At 44.6% G+C, this 14,288-nt stretch overlaps 1 protein-coding gene across 1 annotated transcript in view; it reads left to right on the forward strand.

Moving 5' to 3' along the window:
• Positions 1 to 14,288, forward strand: part of GLG1 (golgi glycoprotein 1) — a 66,003-nt gene that overhangs the window by 21,716 nt on the left and 29,999 nt on the right. The window contains exons 2-3 of the mRNA XM_044433922.1: positions 2,623 to 2,655; positions 4,344 to 4,430. Of these exons, the coding sequence (XP_044289857.1) occupies positions 2,623 to 2,655; positions 4,344 to 4,430 (120 nt within the window). The remainder of the gene's footprint in view (positions 1 to 2,622; positions 2,656 to 4,343; positions 4,431 to 14,288) is intronic.

Genomic DNA, 14,288 nt, shown 5'->3' on the forward strand with positions numbered 1-14,288 from the left:
GCAAGAATGGTTCTTACTTACCACCACTGCTTCTTTTAAAATGGGTTTCTGTAGAGTTACCTGTGCACCCCTCCTGTGTTAGAAGCTCCAGTTCCTACCCCATACCAAACTTACTCCAGTTCCCCTAGCAAGCTCCACCTGTTTGATTAAAGGCTGAACAATTAAGGCTTTGACAGGGAACCTTCTCCCTGGCTGGGTTTCATTTCCACCTGGAGCCTTCAAGGCTGTTTGCTGGGCTCCTCCCGAAGCCTTTAGCTTGCTCTGGCTCAGTTCCTGGACCACCACTGTCCTTAGCATCAGCTGCCACTTGGGCTTCCACTGCCCACCAAAGGCTGCTCCTGGAGGCTACTTCTCTTTCAGCATCTCCCACACATGCTCTCAGCTGCAACTGCTCTTCTTCCTCACTTGGGCTTCCCAGCCTCTCCCGAAGACCATCTCCTGGTGACGCTTCTTCAGGGAGACTCCCCTGTGGGGATTCTCTGATGGACGCCGCCGGCAGATCCTGGTATTTGCTCCCGCCAGAATCCTGCAGGGCAAGCAACTCTGGGGAGGCCAGCAGTCCATCACTGTGCCTCTGCATAAGCCTCCAGCCAGTGGGTCTCTTTGGATATTCAGTGCTTCCTCAAGCAGAGGGTGTCAGTTTCAAGCCACCTTTCCATTTAGAAGGCCAGAAACGTGGATTCATTTGACCTTAGTGACCGTTGGTGTACTGGCTTTTCAAACAACTCCCATAAAAATCAGAGGCCGTCAATTATTGAAAGAAAACGTAGTTGTTAAACTTTGTACCCCAGGCCAACAGCGGCTTTGTGTGCTGAGGCACAACGCCCTCAGCTTCCTTGAGGCTTCTTAAGTATATCTGCACAATGCAGAAGGTTCTCTCAGGCTGAAGGTGACATGGGATGCTTTTGATGTCACTTCCCATCATCCTGGATATTTGACCAAGTTGGCTGGGTCTCGTGGGAGCTCTAGTGCAGCGCATCTGTATGGGTCTGAGCTGGCCAAGACTGGCATCAATGGGAAGCAGCAGGGACAAGCAGACCAACTCGGGTTCAGGTGAAACAGGTGCCTGCAGCTGCTTTCCTTGCGCAGTGCACAGCTGCTCATCAGCATCCTGTGACATCAGGTTTCTCTCGTGGAGCCAGCAGAGCTGAACGATCAGCCGCCAACTAGAAACCAGAGCAAATTTCACTGGAGCTAACAGAAAGGGGGCTGTGGGGGGTGCGAGCCAGGGAGGACAAGGGATTTCATCATCGCCATTGTTACTGTTGTCGTCGTCGTCATTATCCCTCCCACCTGCCAGAGCTCTCTGGGCAGTTTGCAACAGCACATAGAATTCAATATGAAATGTGGGCAGCTATAAAAATGTAGTAAAAGTTGCCATCCAACGTTTAAAAGCCCGAGTTCAAAGAAATGGCTCTTGGATGAGAGTTGATAGAACTCCATCAAGTGCAAGCACTGCTTCAGATGCCATAAGCAAAACAAAGCTGCTGCTGCCAAAGGTGGTGCTAACTGACTTGGGAAGAGACAGGAGTGGAGTGGGGAAGTGGCACAGGGTGACTGTGCGCCAGAATGCTTCCACGCACTTTCTTGGAGTGGACCGAAAGAGAAGCTAGCTATTTAGGTGGCCTTAGAAGAGGCCCGTGCAAGAGCTCAGCCACACTTTGCTGCTGGAAGCGGGGTGGGAAGCTCTCCATGCCACTGCTAAGGGTGGGCTCAGTGAGTGTGAGCCACTCCTGGTGATGGGTGCGTGGGACGTGTGGGACCTGCCACACGTCCAGACCTGCCTCCAGAAGTGGTGGAATCTCCTTGCCTCATGGGAGGTCCAGCCCTGCCTTTGAAGGAAGAGTGGAAGTGGTCAGCCACATAACGTTCAGGGAGTGGAGTCCACCCTCAAGAAGCAGCCATGAAATGCATACGAAAACATCTGAAGAACTGGCTGAGGTCTCCAGCTAAGCGAACTGCAGCTGGTAGTTTGGGGTGGCAACGGGAAGAGGAAAGCTGATTGCAACATTAAATCCCTGTGCACAGTGCTTGCAGAGGGGACCCCATAAATTGCAAAATGTGCTTAAATGAGGCGATCTCTTCTGGACTTGAGCACTTGGTTTTATATAGTTCAGGTCCAAAGGGGATACAGTAATACTCGTGTGGGTTTTGCTAGCATTGCTCTTCGCTGTGAATTTGTTATTCGTAACTGTAAATTGTGGCACGTGGACAGGAAAAAGTGTTGACCATTCCATAATCTGAAGAGGCCATGGGAGACACTGTGCTTCATTAGTGAAATCCTGCTGGCTTTTGTTTGATGTAGCTCTTGTAAGCTGTACAAACCTCCAGCCTGTCTAGGCAATATTGCTTTATGAAATAAGGCTTCTGGAAAAACAGCGTAAGGGGAACATTAAGAACTTGTAGCTGATGCTTTTGAATCAAAGCTGATCCCTTGGTGGCCGAGATAGCTGAGAAAAACCTGCATTTAACCTGTGGGATGCTAACCTTTGTAGACTGATGTGCAGGGCTGGATTAATAACGTATATCATTCTGAAATGATAGCATTTACCTGTTTGCATGGAAGGAAGATGGTTTATCCTGACCTTTTCTGAATCAATGTTATTTTCTTTCTTTTTCCAGCCGGACAATGAAATTTCATCAGACTGCAACCACGTAAGTGTATTGCTACCCCTGGGGTTTGATGCTTACTCCTTAGATGGCATTTATCACATTTGCTCTTGGCAAATGAGCGGTGTTCTGGAATCCAGGGGTGCTTCTTCCAGATAGGAAAATTTCCCTTTTTTGTATCTCTGCATGACTGCCTGTGTAGTCAGCTGGCGTTGTGATTTCCAGTATAGTGTCTCCTGGCTGCAGACTTGCCGTGGTGATGAACTTTATAGGACTATCATGATCTTTGAGTTACATAGGCACTGGGAAGCGCCTTGCTGGGAATGGAAAAGTCAGCCGGGCAGTATGCCCTGGTAACTAGTTGACACGCATGTTCACGGAAGCAATATGGCCAGGCCGCAAACGGCTTTGAGTCTGCGGGCACCTAGGATGTGACCAGCCAGCCACCATGTTGCTGCTGGAAGTCACACAGCAGCTTTTTAGCCGAAGAAACACTGGCGATACTGGAAGGTAAGTACGTTGCCCAAGAATCCAAATGATAGAGCTGGCATCTGAAGCCCAAAATACAAATCTACTCCTTGGAAGCCACTTTTCTCCTCTAGAAGAATGCCTGTTTCACCAAGAGCAAGCCTGTTAATATCTCCAGGTTACATCTGATAAAGTCTTTCAGTTAATTAACATATCCAAAACATTAGAAAGATCACAGCAAAATCCCTTTTCCTCAGTCCATTCCCCACCCAGCTTCCCACATGGACCCACTAGCACGCTGGCAACATTAAGGTGATGAGCAGGTGGAGCTGCTTGACTCTGTACCCACCTGCCCTGTGTAGAAATGAAATAAAATAGTAAATAAAATAAAAGCAAGAACAGTGTTGTAAGTAGAAGGGGCAGGAGAAGCCTGCACAGTTGGGTGGCCCCCCTACAGCTTGTTTACCAGGTTGCTGCGATGAAAAGAATGAAGCACTTAATCTTGCCTCTTTTTAATAGTAATGTTTCTTAACTTATTTTTATTTGTATATGGCATTTATAAAACAAATGTCTCTATGTGTTTTATACTACAAACACTAAGCTTTCTGAAGTGGCATAAGATGCATAATCAGCATATCTTGAAAGTGGTTGTATTTTTATATGTCTGTCTTAATATGTCACCCATCTGCCTGAAAAAGTGATTTATAACCATAAGGTGTCATTAAAAATACTTTTAAAAAGCATACTAAGAAACATGAGTCATTTAGTTCTGTGGTAACATTTTGGCATGGGGCTACCATGAGAGGTCTTTCGGGGCAGTAAAATTAGATCTGTGAATGTGACTTCAGAAGCCCAGATCACCCAATCCTTGGACTTTTTGTTTTTGGACTATTCATCACACGTTGATATAATGAGTTTTTGTTTAACTTCAGAAAAAGCTGAGGCTTGCTTTAGGGCCTTCTTTCCTAAAGCTGGTATTCTTAGAGTCTCCTAATAAAGACCAGTATATTGATACTGTATTTAATGTACAATATCTGAGTATATTTTGAAAATGGCCATGGTGGAATATAATGATTGGGTCATGCTGGCATTGATTTAAATTGAACACGAATCTGTTCAAGATCCCAAAAAGTCAGTGAAAGAATGGAGAGTTGAGGCTGAGTTGCTGCTTTCAGGCTGAATCAAAAGCCTGTTAGCAATACTGCTTCATGAAAGATGTTTATGGTACAAAAAAACTGAGCCTTATCTTGCTTTTTCTTGTCTAGCTGTTGTGGAACTACAAGTTAAACCTCACTACAGATCCAAAATTTGAATCAGTGGCTAGAGAGGTTTGCAAATCTACCATATCAGAGGTAAGACTGGATGGGATGGAGGAATCTTAATTTTATTCTTAGCATGTCAAGTTCTAAGTGCTTATTGAGATGAAGACACTGAATGCATTTTTTTAAAAAGTGTTATTAATTTGTTCTAAGGCTCTTTTCATGAGTCTCACATAAACTTCTGTTTCAGATTTAGGCCACCTTTGTCTTGCTGTCCGAGAAAAGTACATCAGAACTATAAGTAATAGTTGGAAACATGGCAATTGCTTTTGCCTGGGAAAGTTCCAGTTGCTGCTGCTTGAGGATGTTGACAGGATAGTAGGCTTGCTCTTCATGCTTGTTGATAACCTCTAATCAAGGGGCAATGACTAATTTGCGAATGCTTCGGTGCGAGAAAGTTGTCGTGACGGCCCTCAGTGAAGCAGCTGCAAGGACTCCGCTTTGGTCATTCTCCTCGGGCCTTGCCAAGTTTTTCACATTTTTCACAGGCATCGGCCACTATGAGCCAAGGTGTTTGAGTCAGAGGCACGGCATCGGATGCACGCAGATAACGCTGGTGTGGCAGGCGCATCACAGGCTGCCTTCAGTTCGGGAACTGAGGCAATCTTGGCAGTTTTATTGGGTAACTTTCCTGGAGATTAGTGCACAGGGAGTACTATGTGTTTGTTTTTCCTGAATCTTGCAGCGGCATCGGCGGTCACTTTTCATCGTGTTTGGGGACGTGTGCCGCAGCGGTGGGTGTGCCACATGTGGTCAGTCTCTCAGCTACCTGGAGGACTGGTTCTAGAAGGTGGCTCCACACCACACTGAGGAGGCGCGTTAGGCCGTGCTGCAGTGTCCTCTCTCGTATTTCACACCCTTCAGTGAAACTTCTGCAAGAGGCGGTTTGGGAGAAGCATCATCCATCCTTCCCTTGTTCATCTGATCACGAAGGAGCAAATCAGTGGCCTGGACTCAGTACTGGGCTGGAGCTAGACCGGTGCTCATTTCTCAGAACAGATAATGGCAGGATTAGTAGGCAGCACCCGTAACTGTTGAGGTGATGGCCAGCAGTTTCTAGGTGGGGTTCCTTACGGTGAATCTTGGCTTTTGCATCCAGTTCTGCTGATGGCCACCCAAGTGGCATCTGTGGATCAAAGTGCCTTTTACTAACTTTAGGTATGTCCCCAGGATATGTTTGCGCCATTGATTTCTAGCTCAGTTCAACATGTTGCCTCTGCCCTGGTTTCTGAAGGGCCACCTTCTCCTGTGCGAAGTGCAATGTTTTGAACCTTGGGTGACGACTCCTTAGGAACATAGATGGGGTGATAACCAGGAGCACAACATTTTCTGTAGTAGGGCTATGATATGCCCTTTGCTAGGCATGTTTGTGAGGTAAGGAATGGCTAATTTGCAGAAGCCTTTGCTTGTGTGTGCAAGAGAGAGGGAGGGAGAATGAATTATAGGTGATGCTTGAAGCTGATTTTAACTCTGTGATTATGCTTAGTTGATACTTTAGAAAGTACTAATTACTAGGGCTTTTAGCTTAAATTTTGAGCATGTGGCCTTAAAATAGGAAAGTTATATTTTTAACAACAGCTTCTTCCCATTACTTAAAACCTGCTTTGCAGCCATGTAGCTTTTAAGAAGATTCCCATAAGAAACAGATGCTGTTTAACATCGGTTTTTTAAAAAAATCATAATTAAAACCGCACAAAAAGAAAGCCAGTTTAGCAGCCCCCTTCTCAAATAAAAAGTAAAATAGCACAAGATGAGGCAGCAGATTAATAGAATATAGGATAAAGCAAAATTGGTCTTTGTGGGCAAGCTTGGGCAAATCAAGAGCAATTTGCCAGGCACCTGTGGCTTAACAATGAAAGCAACGGACCGACCTGCCTAAGGGAAACGTTCCTTGAGTAGGGCACCCCCGCCAAGAAGGCCCTTCGTCTGGTTGCTGCCTGCCTCACCACCTGGGAAAGGACCTGGGGGAAAATGTTAAAATGCAGCCAGGTTGAGGTGAGAGTTCGGCAGTCCTTCGTGTGCTCTGGTCTCAAGCTGCAGAGCTTCAGGATTGAAACCAGCTTCTTGACTGGGGCCTAGAAACTGGGAATCAGTGGTGTTCTTTCACATCCTGCCAGGCATCTCCTTGGCAGTAGTCCCTGGCCAATTGCACAGCTACTGGTGTTTCTAGAATGATGTGGCCTAGTATCTTTCCAAGGCAGCCCCGTCTGCCCCATTCTTCAGTAATCTAATCAGATTGTTACTAGGGTGTGGGCAAAACAAATGGCAAAATGGTTTACTGTGGAAAGTAAAGCCTGTGTCATCACACGAGGCAGGAGGAAAAGTTGCTCCCACTTGACCTCCAGAGAACTTTAGCAACTCATAAATGGCACAGACCTTTAAAACAACAAGGGAGAATCGAAGAAGGAAAAAAGAAAGAAACAAATTATGGGAATAGCGATGCTCGACTAACAGATAATTAAATCATCTATTGCAGTTGCAGGAGGGGCGAACCCAGTGTGTAGCTGAAAAACAGAACCTGCAAAGTAACTAGGTTGCCCTACAATTTTAGAAAAACCACTCATGTTGATACAGGCTTTTGATTGACTATACTTTCAGTAGACTGGACTGACGGTCCCTACAGTTCTAATCTAGAATTGCCAGTACTAATTAAATTGCTAATATTTTCAGTTTTCATTACTAGCATACTTTCTTAGCTTCAGTGTGTTTCAAGATTTAGGAAAAAGTCTTGAATTTTTTGTTCATTACTGTTTGTTTAAAAAGTAACTTTTAAGGAGGTATGCTAGCTTGATAACACGTTCTTGGGTAATTATGTAGCTTCTACTCATAGATTTTAGAGTAAAAAGTAGCAGAATACTATGTTTACTAGGACAGAATCAGTCTCTGATGCGTCCACGGTTGTTTGAATCATCACCAAAAGCGTTTGCCTTCAGGCCATTGGCACACTGTCGCTTTTTCCTGTAAAACAACACCCTTTGCTGTTGCTCCTCTGAGGCTTCGCTGAGCATTTTTCTTTTGAGAGCAAGTCATTGTGGCCTGCGGCTTTCCTTCCTTCCTTCATGTGCGGTGGCTAGACTTGAAAAGCTGTAAGGTAAGCAGAACCAGGGAGTGGGCCATCTCAGAAGAACAGCGACATCTGGTAGGATGTAGCTTACCAGTGATGCTCAGCATGTTATTCCTAGCCCGCGAGTCAGGAGCTTCCTGAGTTAGTTGGCAAGAGTGAAGCTGATGACACACGCGAGCTAAATGGGTAAAGGTTTCACTTTCAGATCAAAGGCTCAGACTGATGACCAGATGCCCCAGTTGAGATACAGTGGTAGCGGTCTGTGTGAATGGTGTTGCGGCATGCTTGCGCGTGCACTAGGATTTGTTTTTTTCACAGAGTAGGAACAGTGTTATGATTATTGTAACACACTCTATGTGGGGCTGCCCTTGAAGATTATCTGGACTTTGCATTTGGTTCAAAACAAAGCTACCAGACTGCTGACAGGAACCGGTGAATGTGAACACATCACACCTGTCTTCTATAAGCTACACTGCCTACCAATTGAAGTCCAGGCCCAATTTAAGGTGTTAACCATAACATATAAAGCCCTAAATGGTTTAGGGCCCGTCTCCTTCCATATGAGCCTGCCCGGACCCTCAGAACATCCACGGGGGGCCTCCACTGGGAGCCCTCGGTGAAAGAGGTGAGGCCGGCCTTCTCTGAGAATGCCCCCGTTATGGAACTTGTTCTTCAGAGAGGTGTGCCTAGTGCTGACGCTTTATCTTTTCTGGCGCCAGGCCCTAACCTTTTTATTCTCCTGGTTTTTGAATTAATAATGTATTTTAATTAGTCAGGGAGCACTTTGGAGTTTGTAACTAATTTATTTATTTGTTACATATATACCCCATCCTATCACTTCAAGTGCTCAGGACGGCTTGCAAGATATAAAAAATAAAATAAATATAAAACTACTATATAAAATATTAATTATTAAAACAATATAAAACACATCACTATAGAAAATGCGACTGTGAAAAAGGGAAAAATAGTTTATTGCTGTAATAATGATTTTAATATATATTTATATTTTTTTGTCTTTTTATGTAAACTATCTTGAGAGTTTATAATATGATAGTATATACTTTTTTTAAAATAAATAAAAATAAGCTTATGTAAGCTGACTGTGGCTCAGATCATGAGCTTCTTGTTACAAAATTTAGGCTTAAATTGAAGAAAGCAGGGGAAAGCACTAGGCCACTCAGGTATGACCTAAATCATATCCCTGATGAATATACAGTAGAGGTGACAAATAGATTTAAGGAATCAGATCTGATAGACTGAGTGCCTATGGATGGAGGTTCTCAACATTGTACAAGAGGTGGCAACTAAAACCATCCCAAAGAAAAAGAAATGCAAGAGAGCAAAATGGCTGTCTGAGGAAGCTTTTCAAATAGCAGAGGAAAGAAGGGAAGCGAAAGGCAAGGGAGAAAGAGAAAGATACACCCAATTGAATGCAGAATTCCAGTGGTGCTGGAGGAGACTCCTGCGAGTGCCTTGGACCGCAAGGCAATCAAACCGGTCTGTCCTAGAGGGAGATCAACCCTGACTGCTCTTGAGAAGGCCAGTGTGAGGAGGCGGGGGGGGGGGCTCACCCCTTTTCCTGGGGCCTTCCACAGAGCAGGGCCGAAGATAACAGGGCAAGGCTGGGAATCTGTGTGGGGAGAGCAACTCGCAAGAAGACAACAGCCAGAAGACGCGTGCGAGCGCACAGCTGTACGGGATTGCGGACGGAGGCAAGAACAGCTGGGTTGGGTGGAGTGGTGCAGGAGGAGGGCGGATAACGGAGGAGGGGGGTGAACGAGCGGGCGGAAGAGAGCTGAGACACACGTGTGGTTGGAGGAGAGCGGGCAAGGTGGTCGCTGGCAGGCGGGCCAGCACTCCGTTGGTTGCCATGGTGGCAGGAGGGAAGCGAGCCAGAGCAGGCCGGGCCAAGGCGCTGCGGGAAGCGAGCCGGTGAAAGTGCAAAGAGGCACTAAAGACCCCGATGAGTGCACTGTCCCTCTGGTGCTGCTCTTCTTGGAAAATCAAGGAAGAGGCAGCTTTAGCCGGGACCCCTCTCTTGACACAGTCACAGCCAGATCCTGAAGATGAAACTCAAATACTTTGGCCACCTAATGAGAGGGAAGGACTCCCTGGAGAAGAGCCTAATGGTGGGGTCAATAGATGGCAAGAGAAGGAGGGGATGGCAGAGGATGAGGTGGCTGGATGGGGTCACTGGGGCAGTGGGTGTGAGCTTAGGTGGACTCCAGGGATGGTGGGAGACGGGAAGGCCTGGAGGCATGTTGTCCATGGGGTTGCGACTAGTTGGACACGACTTCGCCACTAACAACAGCAAGCTTATGTAAGATTTGTTCTACCTTCTCACTGCATCAGGGAGTTACTTCATATCAGTGGGGGCCTGTCTAAGTTGGGGGTCAGATGCCCTTCACTTTGGAGCACATTCCTGCCCTTCTACTCTGTCCTCCTTCTGAAGACACGGGACAAAGTTTCTGTTGGCTGTAATGCTGGGAACTGCAGGCATTTAGGAACTGGAAGCCCAGATTCCAGAGGAGGTGTGCGCACGAAGTTGGCACCTTCACATTGGTAAAGTCAATTGCCCAGGGAACGTGGATCAGTTGTCCAAAAGTCATATTTGACGGTTCAGACCATAAGACTTTCCACTCAAGCTGTTTGTATCCCATTTTTCAGTGGGAAAGTGGTTCCTTATTGCTGTTGAGTTAATACCATTTTTCTTACAAACACTGTTTTCTCTGTTCCACGTCTTGCGCTGTACATCTTAAGTAAGAGCATATCAATGCAAAGGAGAAGATGCAGGGTCTTAATGGGGTATTAATGCTTTATGCTGCATGTGGCTAATGATGCAGATCAACATCATGTTAAGCTGCCCAGAATCATTTATAGAAATAATTCTGTAAAAATCCAGTTGGATTAGCAGCCCTGGTTAAAGTGGGATTTTAATGGAGCTTTACATGCTTCTCGCATTCCAATAGAATATGATTCCCCCCCGCCCCCTTTTTAAGCTTTCTCTCTTGAGAAAACCCTTCGCATGTTGACTGCCAAAGTACCTGGGCATATCTGCTATGGAAACACCACACACTTAACTTTAAAGTGTGGCTTAACTTTCACCAGCCATGAGGAATTTCTGTGGCCCGTGCTCTGGCTGTTCTCACTCCGCTCGCCTTGTGTAGGAATCTTTGTCACAACACAATGCTCTTGCTGCACGTGCTGAAGAAACTGAGCGGTGCTGCCGAGTTGCTGGCAAAGATCCCTGCTGGCCTGGGCGTTGGGGAGCAAGTGGAAGAAGATCACTCTGGTCTCTAGGCCAGGAGCTCTGGCGAGAGAGGCCGTTTCTAGGCTCACGTCCTTCTTCCTGAGGCTTCTCTCATGTGAGTAATTCTGAGATCCTAAGCTAAGAACACCCGTGTGTCTCCACTGTGAATTCTCTTATTCTCTACCAGTGCTCCGCTGGATGTTCATTACCAATAGATCCTTTGGCAATTTAGGACTTACTAAAGAAGGTGGTGATGACAAGAGACATGAAGCTAATTATTAATGTAGCCACACTGGGAATGGAAATTGAGGCCAGTTGAAAAGATGGAGACAGCAATTTAGTGGTCACTTGAGATGTATATGCCAGACTTGCTGATTTAGTTTCTTCTGTGAAGGCTGAGGAGTTGACATTGTTAACCATTTTAAGTCTAAGTGGTGGAAGATTGAATGATGGTGTTTGAAGTGATATTATTTTAAATAATTTATTATTTTATGGTGTATGATTATTAACTGATAAATTGTAGAGACATTTTGATGGCCAGTTCCAATTGTTACATATCTGTATCACCCAGTAACCCAATAACCCATGCTCTCTGGACACTTTGGGAATTAAAAGCTCATTCTTTTAATCTTAAAAGCACATTCTAAAAACCATATACATAGAATCATAGGAACATGCAACACAGAGAGACACACATGGATCTAAAAGCAAGTTTTAATCAATCTCACCATACATTGCCAGATGCCTGACAGAAGACAGAACTGTAAAGGATTTCCAGTATATAGTTGTTGGTGTTGTCATCATATTACATTTGCACCCTGTTTCTCTTCATCTTACAAGGCACTCAAAGCAGATTGCAGAGTTTTCCCTCTCCATTATATCCACACAACAACAACCGTGTGAGGCAAGTTGGGCTGCGCATCCATGGCTGGCCCAAAGTCACCCAGGGAGCTCCATGGCTGAGCGGGGACTCGAACCCGGATCTGGCACCCGAGTCCCAGTCCGGTGCTCTAACCACAGCGCCCCTGCCTGTCTCTCTCTTAAAGGGATGGGGACAATTTTTTTTGGTCTGCATTTTAATGCAAACCAACCTAATTTGTACTTCATAAATGAATATATGTATTTTTCAACAACCGTATACAGTGGTACATTGGCTCACAAACTTAATCCATTCCAGGACTCTGGACCCAAACTGGTCGTGATCCAAATTGGTCGTGAGCCAAGTTAAATTTTCCCATAAGGTTCAATGTAGATAAGGTTAATCCGTTCTGTATCTGTTTTTTTTAATAGTCGGAAAAATGTGAAGCAAAGTGACAACAACAAAGATCGCGGCCATCTTCCCCTGCCCCCCCCCCCCGAGCCCGAGCGTGGCCATCTCCCCGCCCCCCCAGCACGACCCATGCTTGTCATCCCTGCACACACCTGTCATCCCGGCGCACGGGAGGGGGTTGGAGAGACGGGTGCGAACGTGGGCACACTGCGGGGGAGAGATGGGCTCAAACAAGTGTGTGCCGGGAGGAGGGATGGGCGCGATTGTGCTGGGGCGGGAAGATGGCCGAGATCGCGGTTGCGCTTGTGCAGGAAAGACAGGCGCGCTCTTGGCCATCTTCCCCCACCCTGCCCCCAGCACGATTGCAGCCATCCGCCACGATTGTGGTCGTCACCCAATGTGGAGTTCATGACCTGAATCAAAAATTTAATGAAATTTTGGTTTGTGACCCGATTTGGTCATGAACTGAGGTGTTCGTGAGCTGAGGTACCACTGTAGTTGGTCCCTAAAAGCAGCAGAAATGCCCAGTGAACCCCAAAATGATTTTCATTTGTAAATTAACTGTTGTAATGCCTGTAAGGAAAATCAAAATCATTAAAAGGCTAAAAGCATTTTTAACAAATAGGTGCTGATGGTGATTATGTAAGGGATTGCAACTTCTTGTAGTATGACCGTTGAATTATATTTCTTGTTGCACAAGCAGTGCTGGGAATAGAGAGAATTTTTTCCTATCTGTACATACTTAAGATCGTGTCCTTACAGTCTGTCCTCTGTATGACTACTCAGAAGTGATCATGTTGAGTTCAGTGAAGCTTAGTCCTTTGTAGGATTGCAGTTTTCCTGGAACTGGGAAGACCTTCATCTAGAAGCTTTTAAAGTAATGATCTGCATTCATCAATATAAAACAAGTCTAACTGAAAGAAAGAAAGGAATAAAAAGAGTAGCATGAATGGCTGGATTCAAATAATCTCACCAGGATAGGTGAACTGTCCAGCAACGGATCTGATTTGCTCTTTCCTGGAGTATAGAAATAAACATTGCTGAATCAAATTATATCTCTTTTGTTCCAAATAATGCCTGTCTTGTTTAAAGTATCTTGTGAAATTAGAGTTTTTCATTTTATGTTAATAGAACTAGTCTTAAACAAGGGAACCCATAACAAATTTATTACACATCTGGACTGCCCAGTAACTGACATTCTCTGGTCAGTTTGCAGGTAAATTAAAAACGTATTAATTGACTGCAACAGTTCCTTTTAAAAAATATTGAACAAGGTAAAATATTAGGGTTTAAAATAATAACACAGAACATTAAACATATAATTAAAATAAAACATTAAAAAACCCTGGGCCATCCTACCAGTGGGGTCATTAGATAAATGTTAAAAACTTTCAAAAATTTTTTTAGAAATCTGCATCCCCCTTCCAGAATCACAATGACCCTTGTGAAGATTCAAATTCATTCCCTTTTTAAAAACACATAATAAATGAACCCTAAATCTCATCAGAATTATTCTTTTTATATATCCTTTTTTACTTTAAACTCCTGTTAATTTATCATTAATAGCTATATTCCAAACTTCTCTCTACCAATCACACAATTGAAAATCATGTTTTACTTTCCAGTTCTCTCTGTTATTAAGTTGGTTATTCTTTAATATTCCAACTTGAAACTTAATGTTTTACTACTCATTTTTCATTATACATTCATATTCCCACTACATATGAAAAAATGTTCTCACTCGATGACCACATCTCCAAATATTTGCTGTCTATATAATTCAGCTTTACTAGGGTTACCTACCATTTCCACACTAATTTATAAAAACTTTCCTTTATTCTTACTGACATACATTTTAACACCCTCTTAGCCCGAATACTTTCCCAGTCTTCATTACTAATATTCTTCCTCAGGTCTTGTTTTAGGCGGATCATATTGATTTTCATCTTCTAATAATATCTTACCAATTTTACTTATTACTCCTTTCATCTGCATATTTTTTCTTTTTCCCTTCCCTTTTCCACAATCATATTTTCAAATTTAGTATAATCTCTACAACATTGTCTTGCTCTCCATGCCGTCTCCTATTAACATGGAACCGCTGGGAAAGGCCTTTCACAGCTTTGGATTAAGGTGCCACCAATATGCAGACCCTTCCCCCGCCCGGTCCCTAGATTGTTCCTTCCCGAAGAGGCACCAAAGCCTTGAACCATGTTGGCTGGGTTTGGTCATGGGTTGGATGCGTGTGCGGTTAAACCCAGGCGAAACTGAGGTGTTGTTGGCCTGAGTCTGCAGCTGGGGTCC

The sequence above is a fragment of the Varanus komodoensis genome, unplaced genomic scaffold (assembly GCF_004798865.1).
Source record: "Varanus komodoensis strain SLA01 unplaced genomic scaffold, ASM479886v1 scaffold27, whole genome shotgun sequence".
In the NCBI taxonomy this organism is placed as follows: domain Eukaryota; kingdom Metazoa; phylum Chordata; class Lepidosauria; order Squamata; family Varanidae; genus Varanus; species Varanus komodoensis.